The sequence below is a fragment of the Maylandia zebra genome, unplaced genomic scaffold (assembly GCF_041146795.1).
Source record: "Maylandia zebra isolate NMK-2024a unplaced genomic scaffold, Mzebra_GT3a scaffold01, whole genome shotgun sequence".
In the NCBI taxonomy this organism is placed as follows: domain Eukaryota; kingdom Metazoa; phylum Chordata; class Actinopteri; order Cichliformes; family Cichlidae; genus Maylandia; species Maylandia zebra.
In genome coordinates this window covers 2,670,638-2,695,782 of record NW_027490031.1, presented here as the reverse complement: position 1 = coordinate 2,695,782, position 25,145 = coordinate 2,670,638, and the positions used below count along the sequence as shown (strand labels likewise).

At 41.3% G+C, this 25,145-nt stretch overlaps 1 protein-coding gene and 1 long non-coding RNA gene across 2 annotated transcripts; one reads left to right on the top strand and one right to left on the bottom strand.

The window, feature by feature from the left end:
• The first annotated feature begins 355 nt into the window (after positions 1-355).
• Positions 356-6,582, top strand: LOC143415621 (uncharacterized). The gene is made up of 2 exons (XR_013096042.1): positions 356-589; positions 6,019-6,582. It is a non-coding gene; the product is annotated as an uncharacterized LOC143415621 (long non-coding RNA).
• Positions 6,583-11,449: 4,867 nt separating this feature from the next.
• Positions 11,450-21,090, bottom strand: LOC143415622 (uncharacterized). Its single transcript, XM_076880922.1, has 10 exons — positions 20,956-21,090; positions 18,549-18,896; positions 16,762-16,875; positions 15,830-16,174; positions 14,872-15,210; positions 13,040-13,381; positions 12,632-12,967; positions 12,177-12,261; positions 11,772-11,835; positions 11,450-11,547 (listed from the first exon to the last, which is right to left on the bottom strand). Exons 1-9 carry the CDS (start codon positions 20,990-20,992, stop codon positions 11,793-11,795), a joined length of 1,989 nt encoding a protein of 662 aa, XP_076737037.1. The 5' UTR covers positions 20,993-21,090; the 3' UTR covers positions 11,450-11,547; positions 11,772-11,792.
• Positions 21,091-25,145: the final 4,055 nt, after the last annotated feature.

Genomic DNA, 25,145 nt, shown 5'->3' with positions numbered 1-25,145 from the left:
ATTAATTGGTTGACATGGTACACCACCGATAGGAAACAGGTGGCTTTATTTCCCCCTTCTTTACTGTTTTCGCGATGTCCTTAGAAAACGCTTGAAAAAACCAGTGACGACAGTATTTAAAACAAAGCATGGCTTTATATATACATATATATCCGCCCCTGCATGACTGGAGAGTATGTGATGGTCTTTATCCACAGTATAATAATAATAATAATGACAGGGTCTTATTTCCCTAGTAATAATTAGAAGCGGTAGCATCAAAAATTCAGTGAAAACTAGTGAACTGGGTGTCTGGACGAGTGTTTCGTAATGTCTTTACCTGCACAGGTCTCTACCTGTGCAGTAGTGAGGAAAGAATGCGGACGTCAGAGACTGTGCCCGTGCCTCAGCCCCATTCAGTCCAAACTGTATGAAGACATACAGTTTGTGGTCAAACGAGCTTTTATTCTGACGGTCCAGAATTCGCGTGAATGCAGGGGTGAAAACTGGAGTTCGTTCGTTCACGGGTCAGTCTTTGCGTGTGAGTCCAGAGCGGCTCAGCTTTTTATGAGGACGAAGATGTTGCTGACGTTCTTGCTCCTCGGACTCGGTAAGAACCCGCTCTGTTCCTCTGTGTGTTTGCGTGTTTAAACAAGAAAACTTGTTACAAGTCTTAACCGTTTAAAAGCATGTTAATCATTGGGAGTAGCAGTTTTTGATATGGGCGGCATCATGGCTTTGGCAAAGAAGTGTCTCATACTGATGCTACGTCATGCCAGCACATTTTGGGGATGGGTTGGGCACCGATCGGTTTTCTATCGCCCATTTGAGGGTAGTAAAGGCGCCCTCCGTTTGCGGGGTGCGCCTGCTGCTTGCTGTACAGGGAGGAAAAGGGCAGGGCGGTGTTCCAGATTAACTGGCGTTGTTGAACAGATGTGTGGCAAACTTGCTTTTTAGGAGCTGCTACCGACAAACCAGCAAATAAACACCAAATCTTTCATCTGTGACCTTTGTGAGGTTACGTCAAACACACTCTGTCAGTCTTGTTGCTGTTTACTTGTAAAATGTATAAAAATGCATTACCTGGTGATATTCTCATGTACGAGGCTACAGCAAACTCCATTTGAGTACACACAGTGGCGTGTCTAGAAAATGTTTGTTGGGGGGGGGGGGGGGCAGGTAGGGGCACAGATTTGGAGAAGGGTGGCAGATGTAATGTTAAAAAAAAGAATTTTAAATTAAATTCTAAAAGTCTACCAAGCGTTAACTATAATTCAATAATCCTATAAACCTAATAACCGAATGCGCTTTTAACTCTTATTAGAATGAGATTTTAACCACTACGGTGCAAAGTTTTTAGATACTGCGTTGATAAAGTACAAGAGATACAATCAGTGCTTTGTCAGTGTTTACTCAGCATTCAAGGACAGCAATATTTGCATAGTATTTTTACTGACATGTAGTGCATATATGTTTTGGGCAAAAACATTTTTGAAAATTAAAATACGAACATTTGTAACAAACAATTGACAAATTAGCCAATGTAAAACTTTATTAAAAAAAGAAGATAATCTTCTCACAAACTGGTGTTTGATTTTGAAACAGGAAAAAAGTGGGGAAACAACTGAAAAGACTAACATTTGAATAAAACCTGAAAGCAAGTAAATACTTTCTATGCTGCCTTATGGTAAACTTTGGTAATATTGATAAAGAACAACACTGGCTGATGATGAAATACAGTCAGCTGGCATGGTGACACTGCCAGTATTAACCTGCAGGGCTGGACTGGGACAAAAAATTGGGCATTTTCACTACAGACCGGCCCACCAGGTAGTAAAGCCATAAAGACTTTGACTGAAAACAAACGCTGTTGTGACAGTGATGTACAGTCTTGTTGGTATATGTATGATTTCTATACATTTTACGTCAGATAAAAACTTTGGTTGTAAGATTTAGATAATTATTTAATAAAAGCTAGATATTTTAAATGAGAATAAGAAAGAAAAGTATTTCTTTGTGCCCCCCTCTCCCTGTTAATGTCCTACCTGGCCCCCTGGCAACACTTTGCTAGACCCGCCCCTGCACAGTTACCAGCTGTCAGCTACTTAGAAAAGGATCCTGGTTTCAATCCAGTTTCATGATTGAAGTAGCAACAGGAGAGGGAGGGGGAGAGAATGAGAGAAGAAGAGGCAGCTGTGCAGCATAAAGACAGAATAAATCCAGCTTTGTGTCTTTTTTCCATTCTAGCTAAAGTCCGGGACAAACTGCGTCTCTTCTCAGCTCAATACGAAACGTGTAATATTTTCTCTGAATGAGGGACCATTACATTTTTTAAGGAGCCGTTGGCAACTCTACTAACCTTATGAATAAAATAAAGTTCACTATCAGTAACATCATAGCACCACCCAGCTGTATAAAAACTCCGTCATGCTAGCTCACGCAGTAGCTATGAGTTATTGCAACTGACTGTAAAAAGTCAGCACAATGAAAATAAACTCCACCTAAACTTGGTTCATATGTGACCCAGATAGACTGCAGGTCATAACTTCTTGCCTGAAGTTCAGTTCACCTGACACTCGGACCAGCGGCCGCTTCGGGTCTCTCCTCCTCCTGCCTCCCCTTCCCCCATCCACCTGTTGCCTCTGTGGAAGCCCCGCCATAGCCACCACCAAACAACTGAGTTATTTTTACACATCGACCTGCATCTGGCCAATCCACCACCTCTCATTATTCATGCCATTACAAAAAAAAAAAAAAAAATAAGTCACTGGGGATATGCCCGGTATGCCCGATGGCCAGTCCAGCTATGTTAACCTGCAACCAAATCTGCAGCTCCATACAGCAACGTTACGACTTAGATTATATCTTATAACTCATAACTCTTATGCTAGCTGCCCTCAGTAGCATACTGTCTGAAATATTCGAGGGCTGCAATAATTCTTTAAGTGTTATTTTTTCCTTGGGATTCTAATTTCACCGAAGTTTACTGAACTCAACAAACTTAATATTACTTACCGGGACATTTATTCTGTCCTCGTTTTCTTTCACCGAAGAATAGTTTCCTGCGGTGCCGTCTTTCTGCTTCCTTTGCTAACGCAAAAATGGCAAACAATTCCAAGGAATTGAAGCAGTGAGAACCGGTTCTTTCGATACCCATCCCTAAGTGGGATACAAATAATATCAGGCTGATCCTGCCACGATTTGTATTATATATAAGAGACAAATATTGTTTGTTTAATATGTTGGCATTACTACATTTGTCTCAATGCTTACATATAAGTGTAAAAGGAAAATGTACAAGCTGTGTCTGATAGAATGAAGAGTAGACTGATATATGAAATATTCCTTTATTGGGTGAGAAAATCAGACCATGTCATAACTGCTGTAAGTCACACAGAATAGATATCAGAGCCTTAAACAGGCTGACTTCTGCTAAATGGGTCAAACTGGGCAGAAAGTCTACAAACACATAACATCCTTATAGAATATGATGTAACACTATAGATCAACTTAGCTCAGAATATATAAAGCATATAAACAGTTAAAAAAGTCATCACATTCTCTGTAAGATTAAGGTCGAATATTGAACGTATATATTTTAAAGTAAAGGCTTTGAAACCAAGCTGATGCTGAAAGTACAAACATCACTAATGTCACATAACATGTGGCCAACAGTAATGTTTTAATGTTCTTTATTATTAAACATTTGCACATAAATAAGTGACATCATATTCAGTACTTACTTTTAAAAGTTTACTCTTCGTCATTTTATTCGGAAAGAATTTCCCAAAAAACACCCACACTGTGCTATAAATTCTGGGATATGTTGGGCCACGAAGGATACACCTGACCCATCCTTCAAATTGAAATGAAGGATGCGTTTGGAGCAGCCTTCAAGGTGGCCCTCGTCGTGTCGCAGTGACGTAATTGGCCTTCAAATGCGGCCTTGAAGGATGCAGACCCTGAATTGGAACATGAATATGAACATATTACACACATAACATGAACATGGAATATGAGTATGTCTAACACCAGTTTTCAGTTGTCTTTTGTTTGAGCACCTGTTTCCTCACTTGTCCTCCTGTTTACCCATCACTTGTGTGTCTTGTTTCTGTTTAAGGTTTTTGTTGTTTATGGTCTTTGGCATTAAGAGCCTATGTTTTAGTGTGTGTGTCTGTATGTGGGTCTGTTTAGTCAGGGCTCTAGAGTGCGACCAATTTGGTCGCAAATGCGACCAAATTTTTCAGTGGTGCGACTAAAAATAAATATTTGGTCGCACAGGTGCGACCAACTGTTCCGGTAACAAAAAAAAATCTCTGTAACTCTCCCTGTGGTCAACAACAGACACACATTATGCCCCTATCGTGGACTAAACCAATCAGAGATAGTCAGGGGCGGGACCTCTCTGATTGGCCGTGGTCCAGTTGAAAGTGCAGGTGGAAGAGAGAGGTGAGTAGCTTGAATAAAGCGATATCAATTCATTAACGGATTCCACACAAAGACCTAAACACGGAGCGGACCCAACACATCAGAATCAGCTTCGTCTTTCTCGGCTTTCTCACCCGACGGCCTGAACACGGACACGCTGTCGGAGCTTAGCGATTCTTCGGGTCCGCGCTGTGTTTACGTCTTTTTGCGCTGATTCTGAGCTGCAGGTTTTGCCTCTCTCCAACCAAAATTCACCGAGCCTGCAGCAAAAGAAGCAGCAAACTGCGCTTCACATTTGATCAATGTCGTCATGAATTCCCTCTGACTTTTGCTGTTTTGCTTCCACCACGATAAAAATCACACTTCCTGCACAGCTCTCTCTCTCTCTGTACTTCAGGAACAGTTTCCCGTCTCAAATCTGTTTTCTGCATTATTCATTCGCTTATTACCCACCAGTCTAGCGTTGTTTACAGCGCTTTTTCTTTTTTCACTTAAATGACCTCGGACAAGAAAGCCTAATTTCTGCTGTTCAATACTGAAGAAATTTAAATTTCTTAAAATTATGCAAAATTGCAGAATATTTTTAAGGTTATCTGCTATAAAAAGCCAGACCAGGAAAATCTCCTTCATGTTTTCCTGTGTTTTATTCTCAGTTACTTTCACACAAAGCCATCTGCTGTGATTTTCACAATTCTGATGAAGTCTCATGTGTATCAGTACTGATAAATGATCAGAATTATAATATTTCTGACTGTCTGAGGCTAAATTGAATCAAATCAGGACTTTGAGAACCGGAATTGAATGGATTATAGAAATCAGTGATGATACTCAGCCCTAGTGAGCAGCCTAGGCCTGAGAGAAGTGGATGTACTGTAGCTGTGGGTAATAAGAAAAGATGAAAAGAACTATTGATAACTTTTTTGTTAAGTTAAGGCCTGATCTGTCTGAAATTCATAGCCAGTGCTCTGACACGGTGCCATCAATATTTGAATGCTGAAAAAGCACAGTGTATCCAGAAAACACATTATATGCTGCAGTAAATGCACTGCCCAAGTGTCCCCTCTCCCCACGGCCTTTCAGCAGCAGACAGCAGCAAACAGGTCGTCAGAGGAGGCCAAGATGATGATTAAGTTTTTAACATTTTCTACAATATTGACAAAGCACTTTAAGCACAAGTTTGTTAGTTAATAATTTAGAAATTAATATTGTCTGTATGGACTTCCCCCCCCAAAGAAAGTGCACATGTAAAACTGCGGTGTTAAGCGATGCGGTTGAAAAATTTGAGTGCGCCTAACTTTTGTGCCGGTACGCCTAAATTTTTAAAGTTAGGCGTACCGGTGCGCCCATGTCAAAAAGTTAGTCTAGAGCCCTGTTAGTATATTGTCAAGAATCAACAAGACAATCAGGTGTTATGAGACAAAGAAAGTAAAACCTTCCTCACTTTCCTCACACTCATACCTAAGTTGATAACCAGCTGTATTAATAACCAGCTTTATGTGAGTGCTAATTACCATTGTTGGGGTGAAGTGAATCCAAGTAACCTAAAGACACTCTGGGTATGTTGGACATGTTTCATCGTACAGGGCACTGATGCGTTCACTCTGTTCACAGGAAACACAAATGTCGTTTCCATGGAGATGAGCCACCAGGTTGGGCAGAATGACCATGTTGCTTTTGATGTCACCACTGAGCGTGACTTCTCCGAGTGATCCGAATCAACATTTCAGTGCAGCAGGGACCTGAAACATGTCACTCTTCTTGAACTCTGGTGAAAATTTATCACACACAAGCAGGGAGAGCGAGCATCACACAGGAAGCTTCAGCTTCTCATTTCTCAGAAGGGAAATGTAATTCTGGTTTCCCCTCTTTCACTTCCTGAAAGCCCACTGAAGCTGTTTCATCAGAGCCTCACTGATACTTGTAATAACTTGTTTTATATACTTTATGTTTATCATTAAAATCTATGAGTAAAGATATATTTCCCACACTGACCTGACCCGATATATATATATTATAAATCAATTAAACATGTAAATGACCCGAACTTTACTGAGGTACACATTAATCAGTCATGTTTATATGAATACAAAACTGTTTATGAGGCATAAGTAATGCATGTATATAAAAAATCATAATGTTCTGAACATCACTGAAATAAAATGATGAAGCAATAAACTGTTAGAGTCAGCTTCCTGTCTGTAAGGCAGTTTGTTGGTGCGGGTGATTCTTTGGTAACTGTGTTTTAAGACAGGTTTGCAACCCACCACCTATTTCTTATACAGACATTAACAGTGACAGCAACACTTTAGGTAAAAGTCTACTTCAAAGTTCAGAGTTTGTAAAAAAAGAAAGAAATCAAACTAAGTACATATGATACAGACAAAAAGTCACCTGACAGTAGAAAGCACCACTTGGTAGAGGTTGGCTGGTTCATGGGTCATAATGGCACAGTACAGTTGTTGGGTTTCCAGTGTCCAGAAACCCAGCTGAGGGGGTTGCACAGATAAACCATGTGCATGTTTTGCTTGTTTCATATTTCATTCATTCACAATATTTTCAGTTTACAAACATACATTTAAATAAATAAACACAGAGTACTATTTATAAACTGCTTCGTTAAAGAAAACAAAAACGTCACCTGATCTGTGGTGGTCATTTTTAACACTTTGTTTTTATTTTTGTGTTTTTGTGTCTCTGGTCTGACCAGAATCCTGAACTGAGTAAATAAAGCTTGTTTCCTCTTATCCACTTCTCTGGTCAGTGTCTCAGTTTCACTATCGGTCAGTGTCACATCTTCTTTGCTTCAGCATTAATGGTTATGTCTGAAAACCTGCAGTACAAACATGAGCTGGAACTGTGAATGTGCAGAAAGATGAAAGTAAAAGTCAGGTTCATGCACTGCCGGGTGATCAGTGGGCAGAGCCTGTGCCAGAGCATATGGACTGGATTGATAGCCAACTTTTGACAGGGCGGATTTCTCTAAAGTCTCTCCTTTTTAATTAAATAAATTCATGAAAATAAATTAAAACATTAAATACTAAAAGAGCTAATCTAACGAATCTGTAATGTATAAACTGGACCATCTTCAGAGGCCAGACAACAAAGTCACTCTTACACAGGTTACTTTAAACTGCATCGTGAACTGCTTTGTATATTTACTTCACAGACAACAACAGATATAAAAATGTAAAAATATGGCTCTTACAAGTCACAGTGTAATAAAGAGGAGACACTTTTCCTCCAGGTGCAGACTTGATCAATGAACTCCCCTCACACTGGAGCATGTCTGTGAGCACACTGAAGGTCTACACATGTTCATTTGCATTGACAAGCAGGAAAGCTAGCCTGACCTCTTTTTAGCTCCAAAAGGGACATGAAGGGTACCTGACGAGGTCGGTCATCGAGACCACTTGAGACCAAAACAATATCTCAGGATCAGTATCTTACCCAGGGTTGCTTTCATGGTCAGTATAACAACAGGCTATTAGGTCGGTAATAACACAAGTTGGTCTGCTTAATGAGCTTGGGTCGCTACTGCAACAATCTATCAGAGCTTTAACTTTATCATTAATGAAGTCTCAGACCTAATTTTACTAGAGAATGTAAATTATATCAGGAGAACTCAGCAGAGGGGGTACAGAAACATTTTTGCATCAGCCCGGACCCTCGGCATCCACATGCTCATGAACCTGAGTAGTTGTAGCAGCTGACCCAGACAATCAATAAAGAAAATCCAAAGAAAACGTGTCAGATGTATGCACTAGGAACTCTCAAAGCTTGAAAGACAGACCGTCTTTAAACTTCTAATCAAATCGAATCACTTTTATTGTCACATCCCATTACTGGTACACTGGAACAGCACATGAGAGTGAAATTCTTGTGTGCAAGCTTCACAAGCAGCAGGTGTGCAAAATACAAAAACATAAGAACAAAGAAAAATGTAAGAATGGATGTACAAATATAAGAGTGTATGTGCATTACTGAATATGTATTCTAAATATGTATATCTATGTAACACACCCCAAGCAAGAGGGCGGCTGACAGATTATGTCTGGTTCTGAAAAAAACAGATAAATCATGAGATGGACGACAGGTAGTGTGTTTCCTCTCTCACTTCTGCCAGATCTTTATTTAAACACATTCATGTGTTCACAACAGGTTGCAAAAACTTCTTAACATCTCTGTCTCACATTCCCAAAGCCCAAAATCAGAATAAACTAAAATAGTATAGTAATAGTATAAACAAAAATCTAAACAGTCATCTCTGTTGTTTGTTACTAAGAGCTATAAATCACACTTTTTTCACACATAGTTTGATAAAGCAAACATTCCAGTACTGTACCATATACTAATGGCGTATCTGTGTAGTGGAAATCTCCACATCAACATTGCAGAGCGATCAGAATTATTATAGGTTATTACACTAACTTTAGACAATAACAGTGACAACATATCAAACTGTCTCTGCGAACACATTAACTCAAATATACAGGAGCCGTGGTGTACTTTTGTTACAAGAGGGTGCCTTAAGTTTAGAAAACAACAAAGCTAACAGCTACTCTAGGATGTGGCGAGCTAAGCTAGCTCCTACTCTCAATCGTAACACATTTCAATGAGCAAAACAGACGAATACAGATCCCAGCAAAACAAACTGCTGGTCAGGTTTTACCCTTATTTGGCATGTAAATTATGTGGACCACATGTGTGGCCTTATTGCTTACTAACCTGAAAAAAACAGATAAATCATGAGATGGACGACAGGTAGTGTGTTTCCTCTCTCGCTTCTGCCAGATCTGAAGACGAGCAGTAGCGTCACACTAAACCATCTCACTGGGGCGGAAGTGCCCCCTTGTGGCGTAACTAGGGATCACACCACATGTTGGATCTCCAACAAAAATCACAAAACTACACCTAAAAGCTTATACAATATACAAAAATTAAATCACATAGTGTGACCACACATTACAGTGTGTCACATCTACGTGTGTGTGTGTGTGTGTGTGTGTGTGTGTGTGTGTGTGTATACATATATATAAAATTAAATAAAAAGAAAATATACGGAGGTCAGCAGTTGGAAATGTGCAAAACAAATGACATTTATGTACAGTATGGAGTGCATAGTGTCGAAATCGACAATTACAGGAATGTCGACCTGTAGATGTCCTGGAGGGAGGGAAGCTCACCTCCAATTATCCGTTCAGAGCACCGCACTACTCTCCGGAGAGCTTTGCAGTTGTAAGCAGTGCTATTGTCATTCAGGTGGCGATGCATCCAGTGAGGATGCTCTCAGTTAGGGCTGGGTTTTTATAATCGATTCATCTATTAAAATCGATTTTGGCTTGGATAACGTAAAATCGATTCATTAAAATCCTGAATCGATTTTTTAATATAAATTTATTTTGCCCGAAATGCCAGAATCTCAGGTGACATCTCACAAAATTTCAAGAACCACCAAACAGCTAAGACAGTAAATGAGAGCAGGTACAGGGACTCTGCACATAGACTTAAACACACAGCGCGACCCGCGGATCAGAATCAGTATGATGTCGCCTTTCTCACGGTCGGGGCTGAAAGCCGACAGCTCACTGATTCTGATCTGTCGGCGGGTCGGCGCTTTGTGTTCACGCCCTTTATGCGCTGATTCTAAAGCTGTTAGTTTGATGTCTCTCCAAACAATATTGACCAAACCAGCAGCAAAAGAAGATCCAAACTACGCTTCACATAAACATCGTCATGAATTCACTTTTACTGTTTTGCTTCCATTGCGATGCGCAGCTAGCTCTCTCTCTCTCTCCCTCTCTCTGTACTTCAGGAACAGTTTCCCTTTCTTCATTATTCGCTTGCTTGTTACACACAAGTTGTTTACAGGCTGTCAGCCGCTGTTTTTTTCCCTTTTACATTCTTCCGAAATGAAAACCTCATTTCTGCTGTTCAATACTGAACAAATTTAAACTTTTTAAAATTATTCAAAATGCAAAATGCTGTGTCTGTAATAAAACCGCTGTAACTTCAGAGGTAATGTTCATATGTTGATTAATGGTTTTCTTTCGTTTTTGATTTACTGCAGAATATTTTTATAAAATCCAGGCCAGGAAAATCACCTTCATGTTTTTCTGTGTTTTATCTTCAGCTACTTTGACACAAAGGCCTCTGCTGTGACGCTCACACCTGTGATAAAGTCTTGCGTGTGTCAGCTTCCTTTTTATTGATACAAAAATATGTAAATGTACTGATCTGAATTATAATATTTCTGACTGTCAAAATTTCCCAGATTTAAATCGAATCGAATTAAATCGAATCGATTGGGGACCTTGTGAATCGGAATTGAATCGATTCTAGAAATCAGTGACGATACCCAGCCCTACTCTCAGTGGCACAGCGGTAGAAGGTCCTGAGGATGTGGGGGCTTACGCCAAATCTTTTCAGTCTCCTGAGAAAGAAGGAGACTGTTTTGTTTTGGGGTGTGTGCTTCTCTGCACCTCCAGAAGTCCACTATCAACTCCTTTGTTGTTGCAAAGTTGAGGGTAAGATGGTTGTCTCGGCAACAGTGACCTCCTCCCTGTAAGCCATTTCATCACCTATCACTGTCCCTCAATGGCACAGTGATAGAAGGTCCTGAGGATGCGGGGGCTCATGCCGAATCTTTTCAGTCTCCTGAGAAAGAAGAGGCGCTGCTGCGCCTTCTTCACTGTTTTGTTTGTGTGTACTGACCACGTAAGATCCTCAGCCAGATGTACACCAAGGAACCGGAAGCTGCTCACTCTCTCCACAGCAGCGCCGTTGATGGTGATGGGGGTGTGTACTTCTCTGCACCTCCGGAAGTCCACTATCAACTCCTTTGTCTTTGCGACGTTGAGGGTGAGATGCTTGTCTTGACACCAGTGGGTCAGGGCGCTGACCTCCTCCCTGTAAGCCGTCTCATCACCGTTGGTGATAAGACCCACCACTGTAGTGTCGTCCGCAAACTTCACAATGATGTTGGAGCTGTTAGTGGCTGTGCAGTCGTAGGTGTAGAGTGAGTACAGGAGAGGGCTCAGTACACACCCCTGTGGAGCACCAGTGTTCAGTGTGATGGGGGATGAGGTGATGCTGCCCAGTCTGACCACCTGGCGTCTGTCAGACAGGAAGCTAAGGATCCAGCTGCAGAGAATGAGAAGATTATGTTTTCTAAAAGTGGAACCAAAGAGGAGTATACGGCGAAAACTAAGTGGCCCTAATGTAAAGCCTGTGGTAATCCGAAAGATCGTCCTTTTCCAAAGGTGAGAGAGAACAGTTAGTCAGAGATACACACTGGATCAAACACAGATCTGCATGTAATTTGAATCAAACATTTGTGAGAAGGACGGCTGTGCACAATGACCTACCTGCCAGCTCTTCTCCTCCATTTAACTTGCTTCTTTAGTAGTGAGTGGAATAGATTCATGAATCCTGGTCCAGAGAAGACAGAACAGTCAGCCAGGAAGAAGCAAGCAAAAAGATCAACATATGTAACATTGCTATTTCCAGTTTGACACCAAGATCCAAATAATGAGTCACATGATTACACTTAGATATTTAATATAAATAAAACAAACTTGATCAGTAAAGAAGATTGAAAGAAGGATGAATGATTCAGGTTCTGATGTGAGCTGAGGTTTTAGCAAATATTGGATTTAAACCTGCAGGATGTGCGCTGAGTTAAAGATTCATTATAAATGTTCCAGCTCCAGTCTTTACATTTCACACCAACTTTACAACAAACAACAACAAGAAGAGGAAGAGGACTTTACACAGAGGAAGAAGGTCCATCAGTCATGGATTTTTTCTTATTTCTGAAGCCTTGAAACTGCTCTGTAAAGCTTGCACCATGTTTTCCTGCAGAGGAAACAGACAACATTGATTCAGAGTCTCATTTAACTTGTCTTCAATCTCTGGTGCGAGTTATCAAGAATATTTGAAACATCAGAATCAGGACAGCAACCATTACTCAGTGATATCAAAGAAAACTATGGGAACCTTTCCTCATTATAAACAAAGGAGAATTACAACGTTACACTGTAAAAGACAGCATTCAAATATTGTTTTGATTTATTATCAGTTTCAGGATAAGTCTATTATATGAACCTATTTCTGACTCATCTGAGACTCAACAGAAATGGATGCTTACTGTTTTCACAGCAGTTCCTCCACTAAAGTAGCAGAAGCTGGAGGAAGCTGCATTTACTGACCTCTGTGATGCATTTACCTCTGAAAGTAAGCGTCACTCCTTTCTGTCTCAGGATGTCTTCACCCTGGGAGACTGTGCACATGTAGAAACCACTGTGGTTTTTTTGGAGATCTTTCAGGGTCAGACTGAGGTCTCCAGTCCTCAGTGGCTCTTCATTCATCTCTGTGAGACCTCTATAATCCTGTCCCTGTTCTTCTAGCAGGTTTTGGCCATCCTGATAGGTGTGGACTGTGACTTTGGCATCACCACGCCTCCACTCGACTGTGACATCATCGGGTAGACCAGGAGTGGTTTTAAAGGGCAGCAGCACAGACTTCTTCCCCTTTGTTACTTCGACTATTTCCACCTGGTAGTCTGATAAAATACAACATGAGCTGTAAATACAGACAGATTATAAATTTACTGGCCTCAGATGAGTTTACTGACCTCTGATAGTGAGTATCACTACTTTCTGTTTCAGGATGGCTCCATCATTTTTGTAGACGGTGCAGGTGTAGACTCCACTGTCAATAAATCGAGGGAAATTCAGGGTCAGACTGAGGTCTCCGGTTCTCAGTAGCTCTTCATTCATCTCAGTGCGGCCTTGATAGTCCTGGTGTTGCTCTTCATGCTTTTTTTGGTGGTTCTCATGCATGAGGACCTTCACATCTTCAAGGTCTGTACGTCTCCACTCCACTCTGACGTCCTCAAGCAGGTCAGCTGTGGTTTTGAAGGGAAGCATAACGCGCTTCACCCCCCGTGTCACCTCCACTGTCTGAAGCTCGTAGACTGAAGAAAGTAGGAGATACAGAAAGACACACGTTATATTCTGCAGTTTATATTCAAATCAGTTTAGTTTATTTTCTTCACAAGGAAAGTAAATCTACAATACCAAAAAAAGATAACTACACTGATCAGATAACCTCCTGTGAGCAACACATGTGAAGCAAAATGATCTTTTATAAGAAGAGACTTCCAATAAAAACAGGATCAAAGAGGTCTATTTATTGGGTGGTGAGGAGGTAGAGGAATAAGATCAGAGAGACCACACATAACAAACAGAACAAAGAACAAACTACAGCAGAGAGAAGACAAAGTTCAGGACATGAACTAGTGGTGCATCAACATACAAAGAGTGGAATAAATAACAAAGATTTTTCGTTTTATATTCTCAATGTACTTCACAGAACGGACAAACAGAAAATGCAGATAATAGCAATAACCCATAATATAAACATGAATTGAATATTTATATTTATATGTGCAACAGTGCAGTGATTGGTGTTTGATATGAGAATATGTCTTGGAGGCCTGGAACACCTAAACTTACACTATCAGTCTAAAGTCTGGCCACACTTTCACATTTAATGGTTTTGTTTTATTAATTTCTACATTGTAGATGCTGAAGACATCAAATATATGAAGTAAGAAGTAGCCAAGAATTTCTTTTTAATACATAAATCTAAATATATATTGGGGGCAGGGATAGCTCAGTAGGTAAAGTGGTCGCCCCATGATCGGAAGGTCGGCGGTTCGAATCCACTTAACGGCTACCCTGAGGTACCCCTGAGCAAGGTACCGTCCCTACACACTGCTCCCCGGGCGCCTGCTTAGTGGGCTGCCCACTGCTTCACTGAGTGAATGGGTCAAATGCAGAGAAAAACAAGTAATTTCCCCATGGGGATCAATAAAGTATCCATTATTATTATTATATCCCATGTTTTGATACCTTATAATAGCCAACCTTTATTTTGTTGACTTGTTTGTTGGCTTTCTCTCAATACATTATGTTATGTTAATATGAGCTTTATGATCACATGAAATGGTTTTGACTCACAGCTATGCCTTGTCAGGGTTCATTTGTGGAATTTATTGCCTTATTAACCATCAGTTATGTTGTGCAAAGGTCAGATTGGTACACAGCTGACAGCCCTATTTGACAACAGTTAGATTTCATATTATGGTAAGAACCAATCAGCTAAGCAAAGAGAAACGACAGTCCATCATTACTTTAAGAACTCATGGTCAGTCAGTCCAGAAAATTACTAAAACTTTAAATGTTTAAACTTTTAAATCCTAAGTGCAGCTGCAAAAACCAGTTCAGTTTTCAGGCCCCTCTTCTATTGAACCAGGTTCCAGTTTGGATTCAGGAGACAAAAGCTATCTCTTCTAGTAAAGGCTAGACACTAGATTCATATTTTTCATACAGTCAATGGAGTCCAGAGTGTTGACAACAGGAAATGACAACATACGACAGCTTCTGTGATGTGCTTACTGACCTCTGACACTGAGCACCACCACTTTCTGTTTTAGGACTTTTCCATGCGTGCAGACAGTACAGGTGTAGACTCCACTGTCAGTTAGTCGGAGGTCTTTCAGGGTCAGACTGAGGTCTCCGATTCTCAGTGCCTCTTTGTTCATCTCTGTGCGACCTCTGTAAATCTCGTCCTGTTCACCTGAAAGGTGCTGGCTGCTCTGAAACATGTGAACTTTTTTGTGTTTGGAGTCTGAGCGTCTCCACTCCACTGTGGCATCCTGAGAAAGGTCATCTTTGGTTTTAAAGGGCAGCAGGACAGACTTGTTCCATTCTGTCACCTCCACCGTCTCCATCTGGCTCTCTGAGAGGAGAACACAGTAGAACATGAGACAGACAGACATCAGTGAGGTGGATCCTCCATCATGTCCTCTGCTGTGTAACCAGCAGCTCCTGTTTTCAGTGTTTCTCTGACTTGGAGCTGATGTGTGTTGATGTGTGAGGCTGCACAAACAGCTGTGCCGCTGCGTTGCTTTATTTAGTCTTCTGGACTCATTCTGTCACACCTGCAGACACTTACAGTGTGAAACTTCTGAGCATTTGTGATTCCTGTAGCCTCATTTAGTGCTCCTGTATTCTTTAATAACGCACTTATAATTCTATGATAACACCATTTGTGTTGTTATATTGACAGTGGTAAATTTATTGATAACGTTTTTTGTCATGATTACATTGCCATGGAGACCTGACATAGTATGGCCACATGTTAAGATCTGTAGAAGAAGGAAGCAGTGTGGACATCTAATTCTCGAGTTAAAGAGCTGAGCTATCCCACATTTTTTTTGTTTGTTTTTTTCATTCTGAGGTTTGTGCAGCCCTTAATCTGACTGGTTCACACCCCCTCATTCATGGGCCAATGTGTCAGAAGCGGTTTGTTCAGATTTGTGGAGAACCCAGAAGACAATCAAAGCTGTTCCACTCACCTCTGACAGTGAGAGACACCACTTTCTGAAGTAGGAGGCTTCCATCCTTGCTGCTGACGTTGCAGGTGTAGACTCCGGTGTCAGTAACGCGGGGCTCCTTTAGTTTCAGACTGAGGTCTTTATCTCTCAGTGGCTCTTCCTTCATCTCTGTGCGGCCTTGGTACACCTCGTCCTGTTTGTCCGGCTGATTTTTTCCACTGTCATACACGTGAACCTGCATGTGTTTGGGGTCAGTGAGTCTCCACTCCACTGTGGCGTCCTGGGGAAGATCCTCTGTGGTCTTAAAGGGCAGCAGGACAGACTTCTGGTCTCCCTCCAACATCTCCACCATCAATACCTGGCTGTCTGTGAGGAGACAGAGCAGAACATGACATGTGCACACAAACCAACACATCAGTCTACCAGGACCTCAAAGAGCAGGTGTGTGATTGTTTCAGTGCTGAAGTCATGGAGGACAGAAAAAGAAGTATAACTGTATCTGCGCTATGATACAGTTATTCTTCTAGATTTTCATCTATCATCATCATCTATTATCATCTAGAATCTCAAGCGTTTCAAATTAGCATCAAGCCACAACTGTGCATATCTTAGACTGATGTAGAACTATGAACAATGTATCATTTAGTCACGTTCACATTAGCTAGCTTCTCCTGATCTGGTTCCAGCTTCCTCTGCAGGGAAATGAGTGCCCACAAAGCCCCGATGAGGAAATAATCATTCTTTTATTACTGCCTGTCCAGTGCTGCTTTATCGTACAATGTATATAATGTGTATAATGCACAACCCCGATCAAAATGATAATCATGATTATTTTCATAAGTATTGGGAATTCTTCATTAGATCCCTGCAAAAGTGAGTTTTGTTTGTTTGTTTTTTTTGTTTGTTTTTTTATTGCTGCTTTAAAGAACCAACAACAAACCAAACTACCATACCTGCTGGGCGTTTGATCCATTTATATCTATAACACATGATGATCCCACTGACAGCCAGGAGAGCCAAGATAGCCAGGACAACAAAGAGAGCCCAGAGCCAAGTCGGAGGTCGCTCTGTGGTGAACAGAAGAAACCTGAACATGAAACATGATGAATTCACAGCAGATGACAAAAGTGTGGGCTGGCGGACTGTACAATCTACGGCTCAGAGATGTGCCATTCCTGATAAACTAGCAAGATGTCAGCAACCTATAAGTGAAAAGATGATAGGTTTTTACTAACCAGATACTTTATTAGCGTCCACTAAACTGCTGCCATGTGATTGGTTGATTAGATATTTTTGTTAAAGAACAGCTGAACAGGTGTGCCTAATAAAGTGGCACTGAGTGTATATGTGTTGAAGTCAGATTGCTCCCCCTGCTGGAGTCACTCGGACATCTGTTTTTCTTTCACACCATTACAGAGCCACTGTCACAGAGCCTTACTGGACACTTTATTAGGTACACCTTGCTGGTATCCTGTTCCTTTGCTTGTTAATGGCTCCGATGTGACATCATCACAGACATGCTGCACATTTATCATGTGACTCTTTTGTTCCAGCACATAGCAAAGATGTTAGGATGCCTGGGTCGTTGACCCAGGGTTTTTGAGTTTATTATATTATTTATCATTTCTAGTCTTTGGTTTCAGAGTTATGTCTTATGGTTTATGTCTCTGTGTAATCCTTAGTTGCTATATCCTCGTGTCCAGTCAGTGTCTGTCTGCCCTGGTCCCATGTGTCTTCAGTTCAGTCTGTGTTATGTTTCCTGTTTTATTTTGAAGGTCCTTGTCTGATGTTAATGTATCTGGTTTTGCTTCTGACCGACCGACCCTCATTTATGTTGTGTGTGTGTGTGTGTGTGTGTGCGCGCCGGCTGCCTGCTTATCTAAGTTTATTTGGATTTTAGTTACGTTTTGCCATCCAGCAATAAAAGCTAAGTTTTGAAGTACACTTTTGCCTGCCGTGAGTCTGCACTTTGGGTCCTATTCCTGCCTGCACACAGCCTTCACATGACAAAAGATGCTCTGTTGGACTGAGATCTGAGACTCTGTAAGCCCTCTGAGTGCAGCAAACTCATTGTTACTCATTTGTTATCCTGCAGGAAGCATCAGAGGACGGTACACTGAGGTCATTCTGGGATGGACACAGTCAGCAACAGTACTCATGGCTGTGGGGTTTAAACAATGCTCTGTTGGTATTTAAGAGGCCAAAGGTGTCTCAGGAAAAGCAGTACACCATCACACCTGAGCCTTTGGTACAAGTCAGTATGGATCCATGCTTTCATGATGTTTTCACCAAACTGTGACTCTACCATCTGAATGTTGCAGCAGAAACCAGTAAACATGTGTCAACCTTCTGTTGTCCAGTGAGTCTGTGCTCTGGTCTAACCTGATTGGTGTGGATAAGTGTGGTGTGCTGTGTTTCTGTGTTTCAGACCTCTGTAAACTTTCATTGCCACATTTAAAGTCACTGAAATCATCGTTTCTTCTCCATTATGTTGGTTAGTTTGAACTTCTGCAGGTTGTTTTAAGTGCAGTAAGTTGGTGTCATGACATTGATCTAAATATCTAATCAGCCAATGAGCAGCTTACAAGTGTACCTAATGAAGTGCCCAGGAACCTTTAGTCAGTGTTTTGGAATGTGTATTATTAGTCAGTCATGATTTGTGAGCTCAGAGCAACAACATCTCAGACAGACAATATTTTAAAGGCATCATACTGAGTACTGACTGATTTCACACACTGACCTTTGACCTTCAGTTGCACATGGGTCTTGCTCTGATCTTGTCCATATTTGCGGACGATGCAGGTGTAGGTCCCACCATCAGAGACTGTAGGGTTCCTCAGGGTGAGGCTGAGGTCTCCAGTCTGCAGGGCGTCGGCTTTCATCGATGTTCGGTTGGTGTAACGATGGTTCTGATGGTTCAGAATATCATCGCCGCTCTGCACACGCATGTGGACTGTTGGGATCTTGAACTCATCACGGTCCCAGACCACTGCTGTGGAGCTACTGGAAGCATTAACAGGTACCTGACAGGGCAGCAGGACAGACTCCTCCCCTTCATACACCTCCACCCCTGAGGCATGATGGGAAACTGAGGAGAGAAACAGAATCCCGTCATTCAGTCTGTCCACAGGGTGGGTCACATGTCGGGATGAGTTCTAACAAGAGGTTTTAAATTAGTACCAGTAATGACGACAGTGTGTAACACTAGAAACCTTTGAAAACATATTGAAGCTCATCAGGAGCCTCCATCAGCGCTCAAAGGTATAAATAGGTGCCAAAGAAACATCTGCTCCATGCAGACAAGTTTTAATGGAAGACCTTCATGTTTGAGCAGGAAGATGCTACTCCAGCAGCAGCTGGAACCCTCCATCAAAGCAGAACAGGTTCTGTTCTCTGCTCACAGACTTATGTCAGAGGATCCAGTACTACCTAACTTACGGTTCTACTCAAATCTGTCAGAATCTGTTTTCGTACGACTTTAGAAACCTATAAAGCCGCAGCGCTTGATGGTTTGTAGGAGCATTACGGCTAACGTAGTCAAGAGCCTCATGAAGTAATCTGAGTCCTAAACTCTCTCCTCTTCAGGTCCCAAAGTCAAATGATCACTGCAGCATCACTGAGAGTTAAAAACTGTCTAAATTCTTTCATCTTCAATAAAATGATCAGTGTTGCTGCTTTACCAGGTGTAACAATTAAGTTTAACATCCAGGCATCCACGAAAACTGAATTTATTAAGTTTAACGGCATTATCGGGAAGTTAGCTCGCTAGTTTCAACCTAAACATAACACACCATGTTCTGACTGAGAGATTTCTGAGAAAATTAAAACGTACAGCTCTGTTATCACTTCCAACATTCCAAGACAGAAAACTAAACAGCAGTGAAGTTGGACTAGGTGATATATAATGATGTGCTATGTGAGAACTAGCCACACAGCTAGCAGTTAGCAAAACATTAGCACAGTGACGCTGGAGGATGAACGCTAATATTTTTCCACTCGATAAAAGTTAACAGTATGCTGAAAAAGGGCCAAACTTCATGCAGAAGAACAACTGAGATAATCCATCCACAATACGAGGTTAGTCATGAATATACAGCAACAACATAGGAATAGAGCAGCTGAGAAAGAATTCAGCATTAATGAATCAATTGTATGGAAGTGGAGGAAGCAAGAAGAATGAATTCTGTAAAGATTGGCTTATCTGACTTTTTTGCTTTGCTTAATGTACCTTATAATTATTTATTTATAATTATTTATTTACAAATATCAGCATTGTTATCAACATGATACATATGAATACAAATTATGTATGAACAAACATGATTTACTGACTTCTTTAAGTTTTTTGAAGCGTTTCATCCGAGAAGGTTCTTCTAAGAAGAAATGGTAGTGAGTCCCAGATTCTAAGCCCTATGGGAGTGTCCCCAAGAGGGTCACGAACCCCCTGTTGATCCTCTACCTAATCACACAGCCCAAGGTGCAGTAATGGGTGTAGGTCGCAATCAGCTAAGGTTTCAGGTGAACCCACTGTCAGACCTTGCCCCACCCTACCATGTGACTTACTGAGATGAAATGACCTAAGAGCAGAGAAGACAGTTTGAAAGAGGAGTAATAGAAGGGGTGGAAGAACCCACAGCCATTTGCACACATTGGCTCATGAGATGCGACTCCAGAAATGAAGAAGCTTCTCAGATGAAACGTTTCCAAGAAACTTAATGAAGTCCAGACTAGCGAGCGAAACGACTTTTAGAGCCTGATCTCTGAAATGGGAGCTCATTGGGAGCTGTGTTTTGTTTTTGTTTTTCTCTTACCCTCTCTCTCTTTTTTTCCTGCTTCACGCAGGTAAGCATTGTGTTTGCACTGAGCAGGGCGGGGGGATAAAACGTAGCCAGTTGAGTGTGATATTAATGAAGGTGCCAGTGTGTCTACTGTAACTGTTGCTGCTGCTGCATCTACAACATCATGTAATATGCCACCGCAGGGACCTAAACCAACCCAGATCTCTATTAGACAGTTTTTGCAGACATCTATACGGAAGTCCAACCGACGACAACATTTACGCACGCGTCGGCTGATGGAAGCGATATTAATGGAAACATACCTGTGTGTCTGACGGCTCAAAAAATAGACAGGTTCAAAGTTCTTACCGTGCACGAGCAGCAGGAAGGGCACGAAGCTCTTCATCCTCCTGTGACAGAGACTATAACCTAGTTCCAACTCAGCTCCACTCGATACAAACTAGCAAATGGCTTTAACTTTCCAGGTGTGACGACAAGTTTTACTTTCGGTTTCAACCTTCAAAATAAAAGCTTACAGAGAAGTGTTCAGAGATTTTATTTATTCCATTAGAGGGGAAAGTTCTGCAGTGACAGCAGGAACTCAGTAAGAGCTTTATTTTTCTTCTCTCTGTCATTCTTTGATGCGATGACGTGGGTGACTCACCAGTTGCAGACCAGCTGGGGTTTTTTTCCGCTCTGGTATTTTATTGTGAAAAACTTTGTGATCTCTGTCTATAAAGGTGCTTTAGAAATAAACTTTACCTAAAGTTACTACTTTATGAATGACTGGGTCAAATGACATGACAGGTGTGCTCCATGTACGGGCAAATGTAAAGAAGGTTTGCTGGCTTTCATTTATAATGTTTTACATGTCAGGATAAAAACGATAATCTGATTCCAGCTTCTGAAATGATTTAACACAACCTCAGCACGACACATTACACTGTGTCATTAACAAAACTAAACAAGACTACATCCTTACTGCTTCCATGGGTATAACAGGGTCAGTTTGAGAAAGACTAGTGTAGATGACAGGGATCCTCCTCATTAGTTTGATGTTTTTACTAGTCAGTACCAAATAAAAAGACGTGTGTAATGCGAGGAAGATATGGCTGAGTGGTGATAGCATGGAGGCTGTGGGCAGCTACAGACGGTGAGTCTACCTGCAGAGGCAGCGTCATAAATATGCAATATAACTGGTATGTTGCTGCTCGTTATGTACTTACACGGTGCAAAAATGCAAGGCAAAAATATTCTCCCTTTCAGGGTCAGCAGTTGCCAGGCAACAAGAGACACAGCTGACTAACCAGTAAACCAAGAAAATCCAGTTTCAAAATGTTAGTTCTGCTAGATCAGTTCAATTTATTTTAGCTGTGAATTTAGGCACCTGAGCTTCCAGGTGAAGGGGCAATTTGAAATGTGGTCCCTAATCTTAAATTGCACAGAGTCAGTGACAATCCAAAAAAGGAAGCAGGAAGCAAGGGCAAGGTGGGAGATTTCAAAGGATGAGGAGAGGAAGGTCAGAGATGCACAGCTCCCACTGCCAATCAGGATCTCACCTGGACAGCAACATGTGACAACTCCGTCACTCCCAACCAGCTTTTTGTATAAAGCAAACTGAGGCGACTGTTCTTTGATTTGGTGCTGTATAAATACAGTTGTATTGAACAGGAGACAATCAGGGTTCCTTAGGAACACTCAGGTGATCTGTGTGTCACATCTGTTTTTCAGCACAGAACAGTTTCACACAAAATGACCAAAGAGAACAAATGTGATATAGAAGAGAGGATCAGCATGGGGAAATGTAGTCCGTCAATCAGACCAAGTGTGTCCTCAGCTTCCTTTTCAGACACAAACATCATTGATGTCAGCTCTCAGCTGGTCACCTGTGACTTTCATTAACACACCTGTGTGGCAACGTTACCTGGATCAGCTGGCTGGCTCGTGGAGTTTAATAAACTCAGCCATCTGCTCGTGCTATCTAAAATATAACAGGTCACTGGCGTATATTCTCCATCATCTCACACTTCTGTTTAATCAGTTTTCTGTTTGACGTTTATTCAGCTGTGTAAAAACTATAACTTTAATTTCAGCCAAACCGATTTACTCACGAACAAATAAAACACTGAAAAAAGCCAAACAATAACATTTTTAAATTAAGTAAGTGACTTATATATCATGTTTAACCTGAGCAGCAAAAGACTGCGGGGGATCTGAAAACGATGTGCCGGGAGTTTTCTGTTCTCGCCAGCTCTAATGACCCTCAACCTCCCAGCTAGCTATTGAGCAGGTGGGTAACAGACGTCTCCAAAAACGTCTGAGCACTTTTGCAAATATGTGATGTCTTGATAAACCGAGCAGATACAGTGGCTTGCAAAAGTATTCGGGCCCCCTTGAACTTTCCCACATTTTGTCACATTACAGCCACAAACATGAATCAATTTTATTGTAATTCCACGTGAAAGACCAACACAAAGTGGTGAACACTTGAGAAGTGGAACCAAAATCATACATGATTCCAAACATTTTTTACAAATAAATAACTGCACAGTGGGGTGTGCGTAATTATTCAGCCCCCTGAGTCAATACTTTGTAGAACCACCTTTTGCTGCAGTTCCAGCTGCCAGTCTTTTAGGGTCAGTCTCTACCAGCTTTGCACAGCTAGAGACTGAACATAGATAAACACTTGAGCCCGAGTGCCCCCAGTACTGTGGGTGTTTGGGCTTAACTGGTCAGGGCGAAATTTTGGGGGGCCAAGGGAGTCTGAACAGAGTGTCCCAGACATACCTAATAAATAGACTCAATAGGCTGCTAATTGCTAGCTAATATTAATCCAGCAAAGTTACGGAGTGAGCTGTTTTTCTTTCTCTATCTTTTTTCAGAAAAAGGAGCAGGTGAGAGATGAGGTCAGATGTGGATAAAGTGTGGGAGAAGATCCAGTCGTGTGACTGCAGGACTGGCTACTTCATTTCTTAGAAGAAAAAAGTCATAATAATACTTGTTTTTATTGTGCTATAAAACTGTATTGCCCGCTTACAGGGCGATCATTTTGTGAAGCAAACCACTGGCTCACACTGGGGTCCAGCACACTGTAACTGCTTAATTTCAACTGCTGAAGCAAATTAAATCTTTGAAAAGTTCTCATGTACTTCCTTAAAAAAAGAAAACGAACACTAACATAACAAATGTGCACTGCTGTATTTGCAAATGACCGACTGGCAATACAGGCCACTGTTATATTTTGTGAAAAGATAGAAGGCAGAACCTGCCAATCGAGTGGTGGAAAAGTGGGCTGCTGTATTTTTTGAAGGGCGGTTAGGGAAGAGAGAACCTGGCATCTTGGTGCCAAAAGTTTGCTGTGCTAGAGGGGTTCGTGTCTGCTTTTTGCTGCAGACAAACTGCCAACTTGTTGGTGGTATAGCTTGCTGCTACATTTGCAAATGAGGGAAGAAAACCTGGCATCCTAGTGCCATAAGCTTACTGCTGCATTTTGTGAAAGAGGGATAGAGGGAAGGGAAACTGGCAACTTGGTGGTAGAAAAGCCTATTCATGCATTTGTCAGAGAGTCAGAGATGTGAATGTGGTATCCCAGTGCCAAATGGGTTTGTTACTGATTTGCAATAATAGATGTGTCATGGTCTGGGTGGGTACCTGTAGGTTTCCAAGAGTGGCCCTCCTTTGGGTGGAGATCGGTTGCTCCTTCCTGGCTGACCACCTATGCACTGTAAACCCCAACAGTCCACCTGACTTATAAAGTTTGTGGATACAACAATTGAAATGCGTCACAAAGTTGAAACAACTTAAAACTTTTCTGTTCTCTTAACGATTCAAACAGTTATAATTGTACATGGCTTAGAAGTTAAGAGTAAATACTGCTTTTTTAATTATGATTTTTGAGTAAATGTTTTTTTTTTCGAGCTCCGCATTTGTACGTCATGACGTCATGACGTTTTCTCTCTAACCTGAACGACGTTGACAGAAAATTCTGTTCAATATGGCTGCCCTTCTCGAGCGACCGGAGAGGATATTTGGAGAAACTTGTAAGTAAAACGGGACCTTCGTTATGTTTATTTTTTCCGTAAAAAAGCAAGTATATTAATATGTTGCAGCCATTAACTTGTTTTTGAATGCGCCGTTGTGTTAAACAGCACAGACCCAGGTAGTGAATTGTTGTTCGCTGTTGTTCGCGCTCTTTTTCAAACCGATGATATCATCAGTTTTACAGTTTTAACCGATTAAAACACAGTTTTAATAAGAATTGCACATAAAGAAAGTGTCTTAGTGATATTTTAACGACCCATTGCCAACGCAAGAAAGTTGGCGTTTTTACAACAGCAGCCTCATTATTTGGCCGGGTTTTTTTCTTCTTCTCATTAGCATCATTCAAAAGTGACTTAGCTAGCAGTGGCAAGTTCTATCTTAAGCAGCAGCCTGTAAAATAAGTAGTTTGTAAGTAGAAGTTCTGTGTAATATTACAAGTATCTCACTGATGTATTATGTACTATTGCATAACAATGTGTCTTTGCAAAGATTTATCCCGCAGTTTGGCATGGTTTTTT